At 42.4% G+C, this 20,527-nt stretch overlaps 1 protein-coding gene across 4 annotated transcripts in view; it reads left to right on the forward strand.

Annotated features, from left to right (window-relative positions):
• Atp8b4 (ATPase phospholipid transporting 8B4 (putative)) overlaps positions 1-20,527 on the forward strand; it is a 162,453-nt gene that overhangs the window by 49,115 nt on the left and 92,811 nt on the right. For 3 of the 4 annotated variants that reach the window (XM_057780833.1, XM_057780836.1, XM_057780834.1), the window contains 5 exons: positions 1,196-1,268; positions 6,361-6,431; positions 9,617-9,699; positions 11,608-11,688; positions 19,951-20,109. In XM_057780833.1, the coding sequence (XP_057636816.1) occupies positions 1,196-1,268; positions 6,361-6,431; positions 9,617-9,699; positions 11,608-11,688; positions 19,951-20,109 (467 nt within the window). The remainder of the gene's footprint in view (positions 1-1,195; positions 1,269-6,360; positions 6,432-9,616; positions 9,700-11,607; positions 11,689-19,950; positions 20,110-20,527) is intronic. The other variant, XM_057780835.1, reaches the window with a different exon arrangement.

Below are 20,527 nucleotides of genomic sequence, written 5' to 3' on the forward strand. Positions count from 1 at the left end.
CACTGAAAAAAAAAGTGTTTTAATTTTGGCTAGAGACAAAAGAAAAAAAAATGCTACAGCTGAGAAATTTCCAGAGCAACATGTACTTGGATCCATATTAAAGAACAATCCTTTGAGCTCTTGAGCCAAATGACCCAGCAGGGTTGATAGTGGGAGGCGCATTTCACAGTCGGATAAATATTTAAATCTATTCTCCAGTCTCTAAAGCAGGTCCGTTGGGCCAGTTCTAAAAGCTGCCCGACAGAATTCACCTGACTTTCTAGGGACACCTATTCTGTCCCAACAGTCTTTGCTTCTAGGAAGGGATTTCTTAGAAGCAGCATGAGGACTATCAGTTGGAAAGCCAAGCAGCTTTGCATTTCAAGAAGTTTGTTTTGGAAGGCAGGAGCAATGGCACAGTATCCAGCCACAGGTGGTTGGTTTCTTCCAGGCCTGTCTGGCTTTGGGCAACCCTGACTCACTTGTCCCCCAAGGCTTGATCCAATAAACACACTTACTGGTCCTCCCAAACCCTTTGTAAACTTGAAGAGTAGGCACGGGACTCCATGGCATACACAAGCTTCAAAGAGAGTTTGCAGCTCGTTGACCCCTGTTCTGAGCCGCTGGTCTTAGGCTGGTAGAATGCTACTAAAGCCACCTTCCGCAGCAGCACTGTGGCTACTGGGTAGGCTTTTTCATTCGGTCTTTCAGGCATTCTTTTGCCACCCGTCTTTCTTGTCCTCTATATAATTTTCCTTTTATTTGCATTTTACCTATTGCCCTAGACTGCTCTCTTTTGCGCTATCGTCTCATTCATTCTTGTCTCGCGTTAAGTGACTTCTGAGATAATGGTAGTGCTGGTTTTGTACTTGCTAGCTGAGAACTTGAAAAGAATGCAAGTAGTTGGATTTTCTGAGAGACCACAGAGGCGGCATCAAGCTGGCATCATGGCTGGGTTTCACAGACCCTCAGCCAAGAGTTAGGCATTTTGAGCTTTGTCTAGGTACGTCACTACTACGCCGGATATCCACAGATAAATTATTTAACCTCTGTGACACCTACATTGCTCATTGGTTGTGAATGCATCCCTGGAATTTCCCATTTTGGCAAAGGCTCGTCTGGTTCTTCTGCTCCATTACGGCATATGGATATAACCTTTGGTTATACTTTTTAGTCTTCTGCATTGCTGAACAAAATATTTCTGTTCTTTTCTCAGGTTGCAGAATGAAAAATGGATGAACGTTAAAGTTGGAGACATTATTAAATTAGAAAATAACCAATTTGTTGCTGTGAGTATTCACGATTGCATGACTCGAACTCAGATCAGCATAACACACACTGAAGTATTTGCATTTGCAAATTTAGTAAATCTGTAATAATCTAGAGTCACCAAGAAAGGATTACCATTATGCATTATAAGTTCTCAATTATAAATATTTTAAAAGACACTCTTTCAGTGACAAGGTGACTTGGATGATGCGGAGAATCCCATAGAGTAATTCTCTCCCTGTTTGCTGTCTTAAGGAAACATACAAATACAGAGCAATTTAAATCAATATGTAAATTATTTATGTAAATAAGAGTTTAAAAAATGCTCCTAAGTACCCTAAATGGTATGTTTTCATATACTTTGAATGCTATTTCTTAATACTGCAATTAGTGTTCTTTTTTTTTTTGGTTCCCGTCCTGGAACTAGCTCTTGTAGACCAGGCTGGTCTCGAACTCACAGAGATCCGCCTGCCTCTGCCTCCCTAGTGCTGGGATTAAAGGCGTGCGCCACCACCGTCCAGCTGAAATTAGTGTTCTTAAATGGCAACATTTTAGAAGACACTAAAGATAAAATTCATGTTATGATTCTGAATTGATAAAAGGTGAGTTAGTGAGGATTTTGCACATCAAATTCATCATAATTTATATTTGCAAGCAATCACTTTTTGCAATTTCTTAAGTAAAAATTCATTCACTAAAATGTAGAAAAATAATTACAGTTAAAGTAAAATTTAAGGTGATAAAATGGTACAGATCAGAAACTAAAAATTAAAATTATCATAGTATAAAATAATATATTAAAATATATCAAATATACTTTAGAGCACTTATGAAAAATTTTGAGTTGTGTGCAATTTTTCTGAATCAAGCTATATTGTTAAGGTTGTGATATTTTATGATGGAAAAATATGGCCCTAAAATCTCTTTAAAAGAACAACAACCCGGTTGAGAGTGCTGGACACGCCCTCTCAGAATCAGCCTTCCACCTTTGCACCTGTCTGTGCCTGCAGAGTGCAGAGGAGCATGCACAAACCCGGCGGAGTGCCCAGGATCATGTGCAAAGCCTGCACAGAGTGCAGAGGAGCACGCGCAGAGTAGTTTCCGGTGGATTAGCCATTTATGGACGAGTTCGTACTTCAGGTGGCTTTTTACCTGGCAACCTTAAGGTTTTGGAAAATAGCTGGGAACCCAAACACAAATAAGCAAGAGGTTGTCAGGGCAGTCAAAACAGAGGCCTCAAAGTCTCTACCCTGTGGCTTGGACCCCCTCAAACATGGGATAGTCTGCCAGGTTCTCATTCATAATTGATTTACTTTCATTTCATGTGACTTAAATGACATGTCTGGCTTATTTTCCACTCAGTAAAGATTGGGAATATAGCAGGAGGAGGCGACACTTGCTAGAAGAGCATCCTCTGTAGTGGGGTTGAGGTAGAAGGTTGAAGGAACTGGCTGGGAGTCAAGTCTCTGTTTACTGTTGCAGTGCCTCCCTTGAAATGGGTCCCGGGAGGCAAACGTAAGAATATATTTTGAATTCAATTGTTCTAAATTCAAATGCCTACATATGATCCGTGGTTTCCACGTTGGGCACAGCAGATGTTAGGGAAAGAATGCTTACGATCCTCTTATTTTCCTGATGGAGGGATGGCACCAAACCCACACTCTCAATACCTTGCCTCTCTTCATCTCTGCCTCTGGCAAAGAACAAACAAGGATCTTTGGTCCACAGTCCCAAAGCACAGACTCTAACTGTGTTATCAGCAAGAAAGATAACATCTTTTAAAACTCTCTATTCTTCTCTGCTTGACTCTTTTGTTAAAAGAGAAGGAGACAACTGGAGTAGACCCTAAATTGGTCTTTTCTAGAGATCTGTGAATATCACTCCCCAGACAAGCACGCCCCCTTTCCTGCAGGCCCTAACTCCAGGCATCATGGAGGAACACCAGTTGTCTCTGGTGATGATAGTGCTTTGTCTACAAAAGCTTTGCTTGCTTCCCAAACTACTCATAGGTGTGGAATAGCTACACACGGGCAAACCTTGAGTGAGATGACTTGTGTTGAGTTATTTGGGGGAAGCTGGGAGATGTTCTCCTTCTCAGGATTTTTGCTGAGTGTCCTGGAGAGACTGCCTTGGGACACTGTCAATCCCGTCCCTCCACCACTCTCGTTAATGATAACTGAGAACACCTCTAAGGGAGTTGTTAGGAGTGGGGAAGGGAAGAGGGAGCGAGCAAGGAGAGGAAGGCCAGAGATAGCACAGGCACTGGCAACAACAGAAGGTTCAGGAAGATGCAGGAAGGTTGGTATCCAGGAGACAGAGTAGGAACATTGAGACAGGGAGGCTTAAGGGTAGGTTAAGTGTGTCTCACTCTCTGGGAAGGAGGGTGACAGCTGGTTGAGGAACTTGGCCACCAGGTGGCGGTGGTACCTTGGTCGCATGTTCTGAGAGCTGACCCTTGTTTACCAGAAAAACGTTCCTGATTATTGCAGCATTTTCTATACAGAGTTTTGAAGCAAAGTAGCACCAGGTACCAAAGGCATCTTTATTTGTGCGTTGTAAATACATGATTACAATTAGGGCATTTTAGATTTATTTAAAATTATTCTTTTATCCCTAAGATGGAGAGTCACAGCCTCAAAGAGTGTTTGCTGTCTTGTCTTCTGCTGGAACATATTGAAACTTAGATATATTACTCAGGATCAAGATGAATCTGCCCCTCAGTCCAGATATTTCCTTTCTGGGGTCAGGATTAGGTAAACTTTGGTCCAAGAGTGGCTTACAGTTGGACACAGTCTCTGTGTAAATTTCTGTGGGACACACTGAGGGGTTCCCAAAGCAGTTTCTGCTCTGACTGGCTTCTGTGGCAATTCCTCCAGTGCTGGGGAGGAGTCGCCATGATGCAAATGCATTCGTTCCTCAAGGAACTGTCACAGAGCCTTCATTTAGACAAAGCTACCCTCATTTCCCCACCCTAATGTTAGCTGATAATTTAAATAACCTAGACAATTAAATGAGTAGATTTATTTTGAACTTAACACCTAAGACTTGGAGATAAAGGAATCACAATGCTTTTCAAAATAAAAAAAGATTTTTCGAGACTTGAGCTATTAATCATTCAGACATAGGTAGAAAATCATTAGGCTAAAGTTTCGTAACAAGCTGCTAAAACTTAGTTCTTTTTAGATGAATCCTTCAGAATTGTATTTATTTTAAAATAAAAATTCAAATTTGAGGAAGAAAGTTCCCCAACTTGTGTACCGAACTATGATGTCTTTTCTAAAGCAGGATGGGCTGTGGAGATGCAAGCCGAGCGGTGTCTGCGTTTCCCAGGCTACCGTCTGTGCTCTTTGCACGGCTCCACGTTTTCTCCTGTTTCCCGTGTTTTACTGTTGTCCGCATCGCTCCCATTTGCTTCCATGCCGCTCTTGTTTGCTTTTCTTTCTTTTCTCTGCTGTTCCTTCTGTTTCATCTGCCCCTCCTCAACTCCTTTGCTCTTTCCCTGCTTCGAACAGTTCATATATCAACACACAAGGAGCGTTAATTAACTTATTTATTGAAAAGAGATTTCTGCTTCTCATTAGAAATGATTAAGTCCAGAAAATTAGAATTTATATATGAATTTCAAAAACATCAACGTAAATCTCTAGTAATTTGCATGTCGCCTGGAGCCCCGCTCCTACCATGATGGTCCATGGGCATGACAGCTGGGGTAAAGGGGTGGGAGAGCCTGCCTCCTTTCTCACAGTTGCTGAGGCTCCTTGGCTGCCCAGGGGTGATGCAGGAGGGAGAGGTTTCAACAACCTGATTCTTCTTTATTTTCTTAAATTTATTTTTTTAATTTCATTTTACATTTTATCCTCAGTTCTGCCTCCCACCCCTCTTCCCGCCCCCTCTTGACTACCGCTCAGTTCACCTCCTATCCACTCCTCCCAACGGGTAAGGACTCCCATGGGAAGTCAACAAAGTCTGGCACATTAAGTTGGGGCAGAACCAAGCTCCTTCCTCCTGCATTAAGGCTGAGCATGGCATTCTACCATAGGGAACGGGCTCCAATAAGTTAGTTTATGCACCCGGGATAGATTGGGGTCCTCCTGCCAGGAGCCTCACAGACAGTCCAGGTTTCACCACTGTCTCCCACATCTGCAGGGGCTAGTTCTGTCTCCTGGAGACTCCATAGCTGTCAGTCCAGAGTTTCTGAGTTTCCACAAGTTTGGTTCAGCCGTCTCTGTAGATTTCTCCCTCATGATCTTGAGACCTTGACCTCCCTTGCTCATATATTCCCTCCTCCCTCTCTTCAATTGGATTCCCGGAGCTTGGCCTGGTGCTTGAATGTGGATCTCTGCATTTGGTTCTGTCAGTTGCTGGATCAGTTGCTGGGTGAAGGCTCCATGATGATAATTGGGGTATTCACTAATCTGGCCTTACAGGGGAAGGCCAGTTCAGGCGCCCTCTCCACTATTGCTAGAAGTCTTAGCTGGGGTCATCTTTGTGGGTTCCTGGGAATTTCCCTAGCACCAGTTTTCTCCCTAACCTATAGTGTCTCTCTCCATCAACATCTCTTTCATTGCTCTCCCACTCCATCCCTCTCCCCCCTCAACCATCCTGTTCCCTTTCATCTCCCCTCCCTTCCCCTATACTGTCCCCCCCCCTTTCTCCCAGTTTACCCAGGAGATCTCATCTAATTCCCCCTCCCTGGGCCTTCCATGTGTCCCTCTTAGGGTCTTCCTTGTTTCTATCGTCTCTGAAGCAGTGGATTGTAGCCTGGTTATCCTTTGCTTTATATCCACTTATGAGTGAATACATACCGTGTTTGTATTTCTGGGTCTGGGTTGCCTCACCCAGGATGTTTTTTTTCTAGTTCCATCCATTTGCATGAAAATTTCAAGATGTCATTGCCCCCCCCCACCCGCTGTGTAGTACTCCATTGTGTAAATATACCACATTTTCTTTATCCATTCCTCAGTTGAGAGGCATCTAGATTGTTTTCAGTTTCTGGCTATTATGAATAACGCTGCTATGAACATAGTTGAGCAAGTGTCCTTGTGGTATGAGTGTGCATCCTTTCAACAACCCTGATTCTTAAGGCTCTCTCTGTCATGGTTTCTCAACCAGGCCGACTTGCTGCTCCTGTCAAGTAGTGAGCCACATGGTCTGTGCTATGTTGAAACAGCCGAGCTCGACGGGTGAGTACTAAATCAGAGCAGCCGGTTGGCTGCTGTGTAACCTGAGTGTCTTCAGAAGGAAGACAAATCTTATTCTTTATTTTCTTGTGAAACATAAAAGTCTAAATTGTAAAGTCCCTTGTTATTTATTTACTTGGCAGTCATTTTGAAACGGTTTTTCTCTTGAATTTATTTGGGAAACACTGACTTTTCCCTTTAGCACAAACACTATGCTAAACATGCGAACATGAATGAGCTTACCCTTGGACTATTCAGCAAGGTTCCTTTTTGGGGTTTTGTTTGTTTTAATTTAATTTTCTAAGGAAGTGAGAGGGTTCCTGAGAAGAAAGACTGAGACGGCTTTGAAAGGCCAGTGACACACAGAGAGAAGAGAGATGAATATAACGCAGTTTTGACGCTGGCTTCGAGAGTCCAGCTACAGAGCACTTAGCGGTCAGTTTCAGAGGTTTCCATTGTCGGGCTTACACCATTGACTGCTCACTTTGTATAGGAACAATCTCTCTGTATGTGCGCGACTCAGGTGTTGCGGAATCCTCATGGAGGTCTTATATGAGACCTACTGCAGAACTTGAAGCCAAGGGTCAGACGGCCAGATAGCTTGCTCAAGCTGATAAAGAGTGGATGTAGACTTGACCGGACAGCAGGAGGCACAACGTGTTAGCCAGTGCCTGTCAGGTTGTTGCAATGTTGAGATACCAGAGAAGTTCAGCCTGTGTAACCCAGAGGACAGGTTCAGGCACAGCTAACACAGTGCTAAGAGAAACATGGCCAGCACTGAAGCCATTCATGTACCAAGGGAGAATGAGCCTCCAATCAACTGTCCACTCCTTCTCAAGAATCTAGAAAACAGCAAAATAAACCCCAAATCAAAAGCAAAACTCCCCCAAAACTCATATGAAACAGGACAAAATGAAACAATGGAACTGGGTTGATTCTCTGAAAATATCAGTTCATCCACAAACCTCAAGCAAGGCTGACAAAGATCAAGGAAAGACGGGACAGCTTAGCAATATCATTAACAAATGGAAAATGGACAAAGCATCCTGAAAATGGCAACTGGACCATGAGGACATACTACAAACAGCTGTATACACGTCCTGATAACGTAAAGAAAGTGATCAGTCCTCAAAAAGCACAGACTATGCACTCACTATGGAATGGAAAACTCGACTAACCTTATAACTCATAAGGAAATTGAATTCAAATGTAAGGAATAAAACTATAAGAAATTTAGACAAAAACATAGGAGAAAGACTTTGAGATTTGGGCTAGTCAAAGTATTGTTAGATTCGACATAAGAAGAGTTACGGAGAGTGGAGGCTTAGCTCAGTGCTAGAGAATTCCTCCAAGAAGCACAAGGCCCTGGGCTGGTTTCTTCAGGGGGTGAGTGGGTGGAGACAGAGAGCAACACACACACACACACACACACACACACACACACACACACACACGAGAGGCGGGGGGCTTCTCCTGAATTACCTTGAATATATACAAATGCTTTAAGACTAAAAATGTAAGCAACATTAGCTGGAAAATAGGCAAATGGCATTGGTAGACACTTGGGCAAAGCGTCTACCCAAGCACACGAAAAGGTACGCAACATCATTAGTGATATAAAAGTTAATGCCACAGTGCTGTTACACAGGTCCATAGGAATGCCTAACACCAGCACAGTGACAGCCGGCAAGGGTTTGGAGAAGCACAATCCCCCTCCCTTTACTGGAGGGCGTGTAAACTGCGATGCTCATTTTGGGAAAATAATTTGTCAGTTTCTTAAAAGTGAAACATAAAATTACCGCATAACTCAGCAAGTTCAAACTGAACTTTTATTCAGAGGAATAAAGACTTACATTTACATAAACTCTATAGTGAATACTTAGGGCACATGCATTCCTTACAGAAGGAAGGAGACAACGTGGATCTCTTTCAAGTGAATGGCTGAGAAAACTGGGGTGCTGTGGTCTACTACTCAGTAATACAAAGGAACAACTTATTAATAGATACAATGACAGGGCTGACGGGGCTGATTCTTCAGAGAAAGTTGCCAAGCAAAACCAGCTAGTCCTAAAGGTCACATGGCTTCCTGGGAAACAGATCAGTGTTTGCTGAAGAGGGAATGAGGGAAGAATTCCAGTGAAGCTGGTGTGTCACTCCCTTTCACACCAGACAGGAGTGATGGCCATATGGTCACCGCTGGCCACTAGCAGCAGAGTCTGCTGTCTGTCTACTGGATAGGCGGTCCTGTTGAGGAGAGCAGTTCACTGTGATCTGCCCAGGGTGTTGGTCTGACACCCAAGAGTTTTCCCCATTAAAAGCTCATCTACTCTAGAAGTAGCCATGACTGTCTTTTGCAAACAAAACTCCACAGACAGCAGATGGTGGAGTGACGCTGGCTTCCCTTTGGCAACGGTGTTCCTAGTTCCGATGTGTTTTATAACTCATATAGGATGTGTGAGTAGGTTCAGATGAGACCGTATATCTTCTGTTCTGTGTTCTTTAGAACACAAATGACAAATGCAAAGCAGATCTCCGTGTTGTCACACAGGTGTGCTGTGGGTGGAAAGCCAGCTCCAGAATCCTAGACACCCACTTGCTATGATGATCTGATGTGGTGTGTGTGTGTGTGTGTGTGTGTGTGTGAGTGATAGTCAAAGCCAGGCTCTGTGGAACCCCTCATTTACATTTTGTGTGCTGGTCCCTACACAGTTGTTTCAGTAAGAAGTTGTTGGATTGTTATGTGTAATGGTATATTATTTGTATTTTAATAAATTAATCTTGCCCGAAGAACAGAGACAAAGCTGAAGTCACTAGAGGTCAGGGAATGATGGGACACACCTTTAATCCCAGGATTTTGGAGATAGAGGCAGATGGATCTCTGTGAATTCAAGACTACCCTGGGCTACACAAGATCAATGCAGAAACAAATGTAGGGTTTTGTGGCCTGCACAGTACTAGGGAGCCATGCCTTTAATCCCAGCACTAGAAGGAATATAAAATGGGAGGAGAGAGAGGCTTAGCTGCTTAGTCTGTGGTCACCCAGCCTTGGTAGAGGTAAGACTTCTCTGGTAGCTTGACTGCTTTGTTTTTCTGGTTTCCAGGTTGAACCCCAGTTTCTGTCCCTGGGTTTTTATTATTCGTGCTACAATTAATGTCCAAAGATTCATGTCATGTCTTTTATTTAACAGGGAAACAAATCTAAAAGTCCGTCAAGCGCTGCCTGTCACCTCAGAACTGGGAGCAGATATTAGCAGCCTTGCAAAGTTTGATGGTAAGTGCTTTAAATGCACAAAATAGCTACAAGCCAGAAGGCAGCAAATTATCTGAGATTCCATTCACATTTCTCTTCCTCCTTCCTTATTAGTGGGAGAACATAAAATTCTGCAGTCATTAATGGCTGTCATTCCATGCACTCATGCTAAAGGCAAGCATGGCTTTGTAAGTCACCACCTAGTTCATCCTCGTGTCTTCTTTTGTGGATCTCATGCCCTTCTGCCCACAGTGCCCTTCTTTTGCTGGCCCTTTGCTTCCTAGAACAGACTTCCTTGGTGCAGACTTGCTGAGGGTGAACAGGTTGGCATTTTAGTTCCAGGCCTAGGTCTGGCTTTTCATCCAATGGCTCTGTAACAAAACCAGTGCATAGATGATGATTCATGAAGATAGGTCTCCTGCCACCCAGCCTTCTCTAGTTTGCACAATGGCATACAGTTTAGAAACCCATAGACGTTCAACGAGAATCTCCAAGTTACAGTCAGCCATCAGGTGCCTTAAATTTTTGACCATGTTCTCAGCATCATCTTCATCATTGCCATCGCTGTCATGGTCATCATCATCATTTCATTCAACCCAGACCCTCTTCCTCAGCAGGTCCTAGCTTCTCCATGTTTCTGCCTGAATCTTGTGCTAACATTATTTTCTTAAGAACCACGGAAGGCCTCTAGAGACCAGCCACCCTAGATAGCTGCATGTTATGGTTCCAGGACCACAAAGGAATTCCTTTAAAAGTAAAGAGAAAGAGACACTATTTGGAGCGTTTTCTCATCACGCTAACGAGTCTGAGGCTTTCCCGTCACCCCTCAATTGTCTTTAACATTCCTCACTTGCAAGTTTGGTTTTGGAGGTCACTATTCCCACATAGGTTGCTGTGATTTATTGAAGAGTTTTACGAACTTAAGTCTACTCTTCCGAAATGTTTTCTTTGGAGTTTACTGAGAGATAATGAAGATAAAGGGTCTTGGCAATGCCCCTTGAGTTAAAGGCCAGGCAAGTTTATAATATGAGTCTTCTCCAACACACATTTCAGAATATATATGGTTTGTGCTTGGCATCTGATTGTAAATTCTGCCTGGATTATGTTAATATTTTAATCTCTCTTAAATGACTGTTGCTATAATAAATGTTTATAGAAAAATATTCTTCCAAATTAAGGTTTAATTTAGAGGAGTAGCCAGGAAACTTTGAATAGCCCAAGAAATATTTTGATTAGATTAAAACAAATTACAAATTTTCTAACCAAGTAATTTTTTTCAATGAATTGTTACTGTTATGTGAATCCAAGAAAAGTAAATTGTATTCACGAATCAAAATAGTTCTTAAAATACTTGTGTTTGACTATTTATGGAGCCCTAAGAGGACTAAATATAATCTGCCATTATTCACTTCTTCCCTGGCAAAGCTGCACCTTTATATGTCTGCCAGTCTACAGTGAGGTATAAATCTAAGAGCTTTAGTTTGCTTAACCACCAGAAAGCATAAAATGGTTGTTTGAACTATTTCCTTCCACTACATAGATTTTGGTGCAGGTAGCCTAGACTACAATGCCATTACAAGCACCCCTGAGATCTCAGTGGTGTGAACACAGTAAAAGTCATTTCCTGCTCATGTCCATTCTGATGTGGGCGGGGCAGATGAGCCCATTTTGTAGCCATGGAACTTGGACAAAGGGTAAAGGTGAGGTATGGGAAACATTGTACCTTTTATCTACTTTTTTGTCTTATATTTCATGAGCCCAGGTGCTATTGTAAGGAATATTAGGTAGTAACAAATGTGGCTATTTGTTGGGGGGTGCCTGACGTGTGGCTATTTGTTGAGGGGTGCCTGACATGACCACCTTGACTACCATTCCTGCCACATCTAACCCTGGAATCTTAGGATTTTCACAGAATGGCATTTTCCCCAGGTGAGAAGCCACACCTCTACAGCCCTGTGGGGCTTCAATCTCCAATGTTGCAGGACCCACATGAAGCTCCTGTCTCCTCAGGTCAGAGGCCATACCCCCTCTCTCCATTGGCATCCTAACCCTGCTAACACAGGATTTGTGCAGAGTTCCTGTCAACTACAATCCCTGTTGTCTCTTGTCCCCTAACCCTACTATCTTCATGCCTACCCCCTCCACCCAGGCACCCCCTCTCTGCTAACTCAAGCAAATGCCTGCTGATGAAGTCAGAAGTCACAGTGTAACTTAGCCTAGTTAGGATCATCTCAGTTACCTCACATTCAAATCAGGACCGAGTAACCCCAATTGAACTTAAAACCTCAACTAACTGATCCAGGACCAGCCAATCCCCAGTAACAGCAAGCAGAGATTCAAACATCCGCTCAACGTAGGTGCATCTGAAACCCATGCCAAAGGCTACAGCTAATGAAAGGTGTGTAAGTCAATATAAAAACCCAAGATTAGAATGGGGAGATTGCTCAATGGGTAGAGTGCTTGCTGCACAAACACTGTTGGGGGTTAGATCCCTAGAACTGACATAAAATCCAGATGGGAGTGGTGGCCCACTGTAATCCCAGCATGCGAGAGGCCAAGACAAGGCATTCTGGGAGCAACTGAAATGGTGAGCTCTGGGTTCAGCAAGGGCCTCTGCCTCAACAGTATACAAGTTGGAGCAATCTCCGACCTTCATATTCACACATAAACACGCATCTGCACACATATGAGCACACCTACACACACACACACACACACACACACACACACACAGTCCCAAATAGAAGCTGTTTAGACAAAACTCCAGAAAAATAATTGAAAAAAAAATATGTTCTAAGAATTCACAAAGGGCATAGATTAAACGCTTGTAGGAATTTAAAGAAAACTGTTATAAAGTACTGAATGAATTCCAAAAGCATACACACAAATACGTGCTGAATTTAGGAAGTCAGTTCAGGATATGAGATAAAATTCAATGAAAAAATAGAATTGCTGAAAAAGAAAAACAAAATGAAATTAAGCTGGAAATGAAGGATTCTACAAGGGAAAGAGAGAGTGTAGGGCAAGTCTTGCTAGGGTATCTGGAGGGCAGAGGAACAGCAGGCCTGAAGGACAGAATTGGATTATCCAAACAGAGAGAATGGATTCTTAGCCAGGGAGCACCCAGAAGTCTCCCAAACGACATAGACCATTGCCGTCACTCTTGGTTGCCAACCAGAATAAGACAGTAAAACCCTCGTGCTGAAGGCACCTCTATGATTTGTTCATAGAACATAAAAAATGCTGAAAGTGAGCAGGAAGCTTCCTCCCTCTGACTCATGTTCCTAGTGCTAGAAGGTGCTGGAAGGTGCTGGAAGGTGCTGGAAGGTGCTGGAAGGTGTTGTGTAGCATCTTGGGGGAGAAAAATCATCAGTGATCTTACCCAGCTGTAGATTATGTGTGCAACAACACTTACCTGCCAGGAAACACATGCCAGCTGGTATGAGGGTATTCTGGGATTACCAATCACTTTTTGGCTGATTTGAGATCTGCTCCATATGAAGGAATTCACAGTGGATGCTGTAAACCCAGCTAAAAGTTAGGGAGGTCACTGACTCTGGAGTGCACCTAATGCTGAACCCTTAGTAAGTTGGACATGTAGTTATTCTGCCTTCTGGATACTTGCTTAAGCCCATAGACTCCTGCTACCCCCAGCTTCTTCTAGCAGCAGGTGACTGCCAAAACTGGCACTCAGCTGACCAAGGTGCTGAGGATAAGTGACTATTGAGTGCTCAGCCCCAAATAGGGCACCTGTGTCCCCACCTTCAAGTCCCAGCAGCACTGCAGAAGAGAAGGTGGAGAGACTGGGAGAGTCAGAGGCTGGGGAGCCGTGCTGTGAAACACTTCCTTCTGGAAATGACCTGGCGTTGCAAACACAAACAGACTCCCACAGGCACACAGAAAAGGAAAACAGCGGTGTGAGGGGGCTAACCAGGAAGAGGGGGTCAGGAGGAGCTGAGGAATAAGAGAGGGCAATGGGTGTGAGTATAATCACGGTTCCTTGCATATAGGTGTACAATGGCCGAAAGTCAAACATAAATATAAAGGAGAAATCAATACATTTCAGGGCTTCTTCTGGTGACCAGAAAGACTTCCCCATATATTATGGAAATCAAAACCAAACGTTCCATCTTTTAGCCTCCATTAAGGATGTTACCTACTTTTGATAATGTTCTGACTAGTTTTGGGGATTTGAAACAAACAAGACCCACATATGAGGCAGGTTCTTGCTTATACATGCATATGTACACACATACATACATACATACATGCATGCATATACACATACATATATATATGTGCGTGCACACACATATACATGCATACACACATACATGTGTGCACACACATATACAGGCATACACACATATAGCATGTATACACACATACATACATACATACAGGGGCAGCTTTCAGTAGGTGAATCTGTTTATTTGAAGAGTTCCCATACAAATAAATATTTTTCCATTTCAAATATCTGAAAACACTATAGGTAGTCAAACTTTATAAGAAAAAATAAATAACCTGATCTAATATTATAATAAATACAAAAATAAATTGAGTTTGACGAAACTTCTCATGTTAAGCCTTATGGGAATCAAACAACATTTATAGATAAACACCTGGAAACCTTTGCCAATCACACATTTGTAAGCTAGATATTTTACACATTGGGGAAATTCCCTAATACACATGTGTTTAAATTTGTTCAAGAACCATTTGTATATTGTTACTGACTGGACTGTGGTCTGTATTTTGCAACTAGTGACATGTTTACATATTTTGTGTGACTGTTAATACCCGTCTGAACCAGAGAAGGGGTTGACTCTTTAGTTAGGAACCTTTGGGCACTTTGTGGTCATTTCCTAAAGAATAGCATGTGTGTAATTAAAGAAAAATGGTTTCTCTTCTTGGTGAAAATAAGTAAGTAAGTAATAAATAAATGGGCTTGATTAGCACCTTGTTACTTTACAGAATTTACCAGATAACTCTTCCACTCAAATGGATGAGAGCACAGTGCAACACAGCACACCTGATACATGGGATTCCATTAAAAGACACGAAGGAAGAATCATTTCTCTTTGACTGGTGGCGCTATTATGGCCTTTGTGGCGTTAATATTGGGGTGCTGATGGCTCAGTATTGAGAGGGTTGTGCTGGGGCTTGGCTTCCAAAAACTCAAGTAGAATCACTTGGCTTTAGAAATTATGAAGATGACATCTTTTTGCTTTCTAAGGAAAGAGACTGTCATCTCAGCAGCCAGCACAGCAGTAGTTGGGCAACTGCCTAAACATTGAGAAGTTCTTGACTGTTGAAATTCTTGACCAGCAGTAATGGCACCTCATCCAAAGCACAGCCCGTCCTATGGAAGAGTCACAGCATGAACAATGAAGAAATATCACTAATAACGTGCAAAAAGAAGTAAAGCTAGTTAGTTTTGGAAAAATCATGGGATATTGTATTCTAAAAAATTTCATTGTTAACTTATTTTCTCTTTGAGTAAATAGTCTGAGAAACTCACCAAATTAGTAGTTGACCAATAATCCAGCAGGCTGAATTTAGAACTTAAAATGCTGAGGAAAGTTCAAAATGAGAACTTGTAGATTTTGCTCAGTATAGGTATTTCTTTATCAGTATAGAATGGACAAACTTCTAAGAGCTTTCTTGTTTTTTCTCTCCAGAGGGGGAAATGAGAGTGACTACCTTGACTATGCTTATACTTAGTCATTGAGATGATTTACCCCCAAGCTGTATCCTTTCCAACGAGGTGATCATGTGAGAAATGATTCTATTTTCCCCAAATGGTTTTCTCATCCTTTCCAACCATTTATCATCTCCTCCTCTAGTGGAAATAGAGCGAAGAAAGCAAGGTCCCAAGAGAGCCTCTCTTGATTCTTACACTGTGGGAAATAGTTTTGCTTATTTCTGATGTGCCTGTTTTCATCATTCTCTCTGGCTTCTATTACAGTTAGGTCATACGAAGATATTTGGTATTCAAGTCTCCATTTTCACGATTCCTCTCAAAACATACCTACCTTTTAACTTATCATAGATTTGCTATAATACCGATGTCATCTCGCAACCTCTTTCCTTTTGAAAGAAAATTATGTGCTTGAGTGTTTTACCTGCATGTATATAGGAGTACCATGCATGTACCTGGTGTCCTTGAATGCAGAAGAAGCCATTTAATACCCCGAAACTGGAGTTAGAGCTGCAGTGAGAGTGCAGGGAATGAACATGGGTTCTCTGCAAGGGCAGCAAGTGCTCTTAGCCACTGGTTTATTGGTCCAGCCCCACAATCCCTTCTTGAAGCCATTTTCCCCAACTATGTCTCCAACAAATATTTTTAGGATTTTTCTTTTAAAAATGATTTATTTTAGTTTTTCCTTTTTTTTTTAAAAAAAGGTTATTAATTTTTATTGAGCTCTACATATTTTTCTGCTCCCTTCTCTCCCTCTCCTCTTCCCTTCAACCCTCTTCCAAAATCCCATGCTCCCAATTTACTCAGGAGATCTTGTCCTTTTCTACTTCCTATGTAGATTATATCTATGTATGTCTCTCTTAGGGTCCTTAGGGTCCTCATTGTTGTTTAGGTTCTCTGGGATCGGGATTTCTTTGCTTTATGTTTAAAAACCACTTATGACCGAGTGCATGTGATATAGAATTTTATTTTGCAGACAATGTGGTAGCACGTAGGGATGAGTCAGTGTTTCCCACAAGGAAAGCTGGTAGTCCCTTTGGAAAGTGTGAAAGAGAAGTGGGGATATTCATGTTTTAAAAAGCCAATGGAACTAAGAAAGGGGAACCAGCATTTTTATTAGTTAAAAAATAGTTTGGCTTTGTTCCCAATGTTTTGCTGTGATGGAACCCTTGGACCGCCGGGACCACACTCTTAGGAAGCTGTGCTGGGATTGGCTTCCAGGAGCTCATACAGAACTTGGTCCTGTGGTCCCTGGCAGAAAGGCCCCCTCAACAAGAGGCCAAATATGGGCATGTCTTCTTGCTGAGCACAGTGAGCCAAAATGTTCAAGGTTAAATTTATGTCCTTGTCAGCTTTTGTTTATGATGATAAAAATGATAAAATAAACTGCTTTTTTATTGTTATTGACAAGGAACTATGTATCATGCTGTTTTTGCCCAAATCACATTTCTTTTTTGAATAGTGGCCATATTTGAAGTTTGGGAAATTGAGTCTTAGGTGAAGAAATCGGAATGAATTTTGAGGGTTCTATTAGCCTGTTATTTGTGCAGATTTTGCTGGTGAGACCCACTCAATTCAAGGTTATGTGAAACTCAGAAATGAAAATTATTATTCAAGGAAAAGATGATCACAAAAATCTGATAGTTTTAAAAAGCTCTGGGTCCACAATGTAGTTTCCTAAAGAACCTGAGCCAGTTGAAACTTGTTTTAATTACATGTTAATAAACAAATAAGCTATCATGAAAGCTAACTACAATTTAGATACTTGGTCTAAGAACCAACCTGCACAAGGTTGTTGTCTCAGTGAAACCCAGGCTGCCAGGCTGCCATTTAGCACTGGCTCTCTGGGAAGGCCCACAGAATGACCAAATAGAGTTTTTTTTTCTTTCCTTTTTTACTAATTAGGAAGTGGTAAGGAGAGGTTAGAGAAAGGTTTCATTTTGATTTTGAAATATGAGCAGCCTAACTGGTCAAGTCGTCAGGATACTTGATTCCCAACTACAACTGCGTCTATTGTTTGAAAAGGAAACCAGCATTCTAGGAAGGGACGAAGCCCTTGCAAGAAATCTCTTCAGCATCAGAAGGTGGCCTAGACAGAGGATGGGACCCCTCTCTCTACTATGCTTTTGATCTTAAGTCTTAGATGAAGACGCCCAGCTTAGTGTTGCAGTGTGGTGGTAGCACTCTAAGACATATGGCCTAGAGGGAAGATTTAGTCATTAACGGTGTGCCCTTTAAGGGGACTGTAGAAGAGAATCGCTTTCACACACTCCTACTATCCTCTGCCACCACAGACTGAAAGTATCTGCACCAATTGATTTTGGCCAGAAATCTCCAAAGCTATGAGCCAAAGAGCCAAACCACATTTTATTTATTTATTTGGTATCGAATTTTCAGTACAGCAATAACATATCGACCAAGATGGCACTGTATAGAACTCCTTGAGTAGCTGGTCTCTCCCTACCCAATGTGGAACATCACCGTCTGCCTTTATTTTTCCAAACTCCTTTTTTGGCTTCTGGTTTTAAAACGTACTTGTTTCTAAGACAGTAAACTTGTAAGATGCCAATCTTACTTCTGACTCTGACCTGGGCCCAGATGTTTCTGCCCCATCCTCCCTTTTTATCCTTCCCTTGTCTCTTTTCCTTCTTCCTTCCTTTCTTTTCCCAGCACTTACTCTGTTTCCCTATGTCTTTCTACTCATTGCTTCTGAAAACGAAGCACATTTGTCTGTAGTGTGGATGTAGATGAATCTGATAGTTACGTCTTGTGAAGTGTCCATAAAAATCGTTTCTGTTTTCTCTTTCTATCTAGAAAGTTCTCACCCTGAGTGTACATGTTCTGCTTGAAATAATGGAATGAGTCGATTTTGTTGATTTGGAAGGAGCAGGCCCTTACTTACTTGGAACTAAAAATAAACCAAAACAAACCAAAATACCAAAAAGCTAGGACCATTTTCTGGCTAACTAGAGCAATCTATGAGCTGCCTTTGAGTCAAATCAAGACATGAGTCATAGGCACCTGGAAGGAATCTCAGCACACAGGGCAAGCAAAGCTCAGGTTTCTTTGGGGTGTGCTATACAGGACCCAAAATCCTTACTATGAATTTAGAAAATTGATTAACTTTTGTTATGAAACCAAAATTGTGCCATCTTAACTCATGTGGCAGTTTACAGTAAGCAAGAAGAGAAATGTGGAGTTTATCATTTTATAGTTGTAAAAAGTCATTTTAATATACTCTAAGAATAAAAGTAGGTACTTTGAAATATTTTTGTTTTCTTTCTTCATTTTATTTATTTATTTATTTTTAAAACAGTCTTTTTCCCATTTTACATACCAATCCCAATTCCCATCTCTTCCCCTCCTCCCACTCCCTCCAGCTTCTCTCCCACTTTACCCCCTCTTCATCCACTTCTCAGAGAAGGTAAGGCTTCCCATTGGGAGTCAACGAAGTCTGGTGCATCACTTTGAGGCATGACCTAGTCCCTCGACTGATGGAGGAGGGTCATCTGTCTATTGGTTAATTAATAAAGAAAACTGCTTGGCCTGATATGTCAGAACATAGGTAGGCGGGGAAGACAGAACAGAATGCTGGAAAAAAGGCAGTGAGGCAGACGCCTCAGACAGACGATATAGTTCTCCTCTCCAAGATGGACACAGATTAAGATCCTTCCCGGTAAGACACCACCTCGTGGTCCTACACAGATTATTAGAAGTGGGTTAATCAAGATGTGAGAATTAGCCAGTAAGAGGCTAGAGCTAATGGGCCAAGCAGTGTTTAAAAGAATACAGTTTCAAAAAAAAAAAAAAAAAAAAAGCTGGTCGGTGTTGAACACCTTTAATCCCAGCACTTGGGAGGCAGAGGCAGGCGGATATCTGTGAGTTCGAGGCCATCCTTGTCTACAAGAGCTAGTTCCAGGACAGGAACCAAAAGCTACGGAGAAACCCTGTCTCAAAAAAAAAAAAAATACAGTTTCCGTGTAATTATTCTGGGGCTAAGCTAGCTGTGTGGGAGCTAGGCAGGATGAAAAGCAGGCCTGCCCGCAGCTCCCTACTACACTCGACCCTGTATCTAAGCTTAGCAAGGTATCCCTCCACAGAGAATGGGCTCCAAAAAGTCAGTTCATGCACTAGGTCTCACTGCCAGTGACCCCACAGACTGCCTAAGCCACACAACTGTCCCCCACATTCAGAGGGCCTAGTTTGGTCCTATTCAGGTTTCTTCACTGTCAGTCTGGAGTCAGTAAGCTCCCACTAGCTCAGGGTTTCTGTGGGTGTCCCCATCATGGTCTTGACCCCTTGCTCATATTAAGGGAAAAAAAATCCCTTGGCTTTCATGGGCTCTGTTCTTGTTGGTCAGTGTAGACAGTCCTGCTTTAAAATGCTTAATGGATTTCCGCCTTCTCTTGTTGCAGTTTATTTTCTCCTAGCACACATACTGCATGTGCAACAGCATGCTGTCAAGAAGGGAAGGACAGCACACTGCACACCGGCAGTCGGGTGGTGATGTAATGCTAGGGGCTCCTGGAGCGAGTTCGCAGGGAGTCTAAAGAGGCTTGCTTCCTTTCCAGGGACTGTCGTCTGTGAGGCACCTAACAACAAGTTAGACAAGTTCTCCGGAGTCCTCTCTTGGAAGGACAGCAAGCACACTCTCAGCAACCAGAAGATAATCCTGAGAGGCTGCGTCCTGAGGAACACCAGTTGGTGCTTCGGAATGGTTCTTTTTGCAGGTACAGTGAGTAAACCAGGGCCGTCTCTGCGCCGTCCCTTCCTGGAGTCACTTCAGTGCATAGTTCTCTATGGATGTCGATGTTCACAGAGATCTTCTTATTTCTTTTAATTTCTTTTTTATTGGTTTTATTGAGCTCTACATTTTTCTCTGCTCCCATCCCTGCCTCTCCTCTCCCCTTCAACCCTCCCCCAAAGTCCCCATGCTCCCAATTTACTCAGGAGATCTTGACTTTTTCTACTTCCCATGTAGATTAGATCCACGCATGTCTCTTAGGGTCCTCATTGTTGTCTAGGTTCTCACAGAGTTCTTATTGAGTGCCAAGTGCTGATTCTGAGTTCACCCCAGAATGTGGTACCCTAGAAGAGACAGCAGTGCTTGAGTATTATCCACATGGTCCCAGCATGTGGGAACCACTG

Source organism: Chionomys nivalis, chromosome 9 (assembly GCF_950005125.1).
Source record: "Chionomys nivalis chromosome 9, mChiNiv1.1, whole genome shotgun sequence".
In the NCBI taxonomy this organism is placed as follows: Eukaryota; Metazoa; Chordata; class Mammalia; order Rodentia; family Cricetidae; genus Chionomys; species Chionomys nivalis.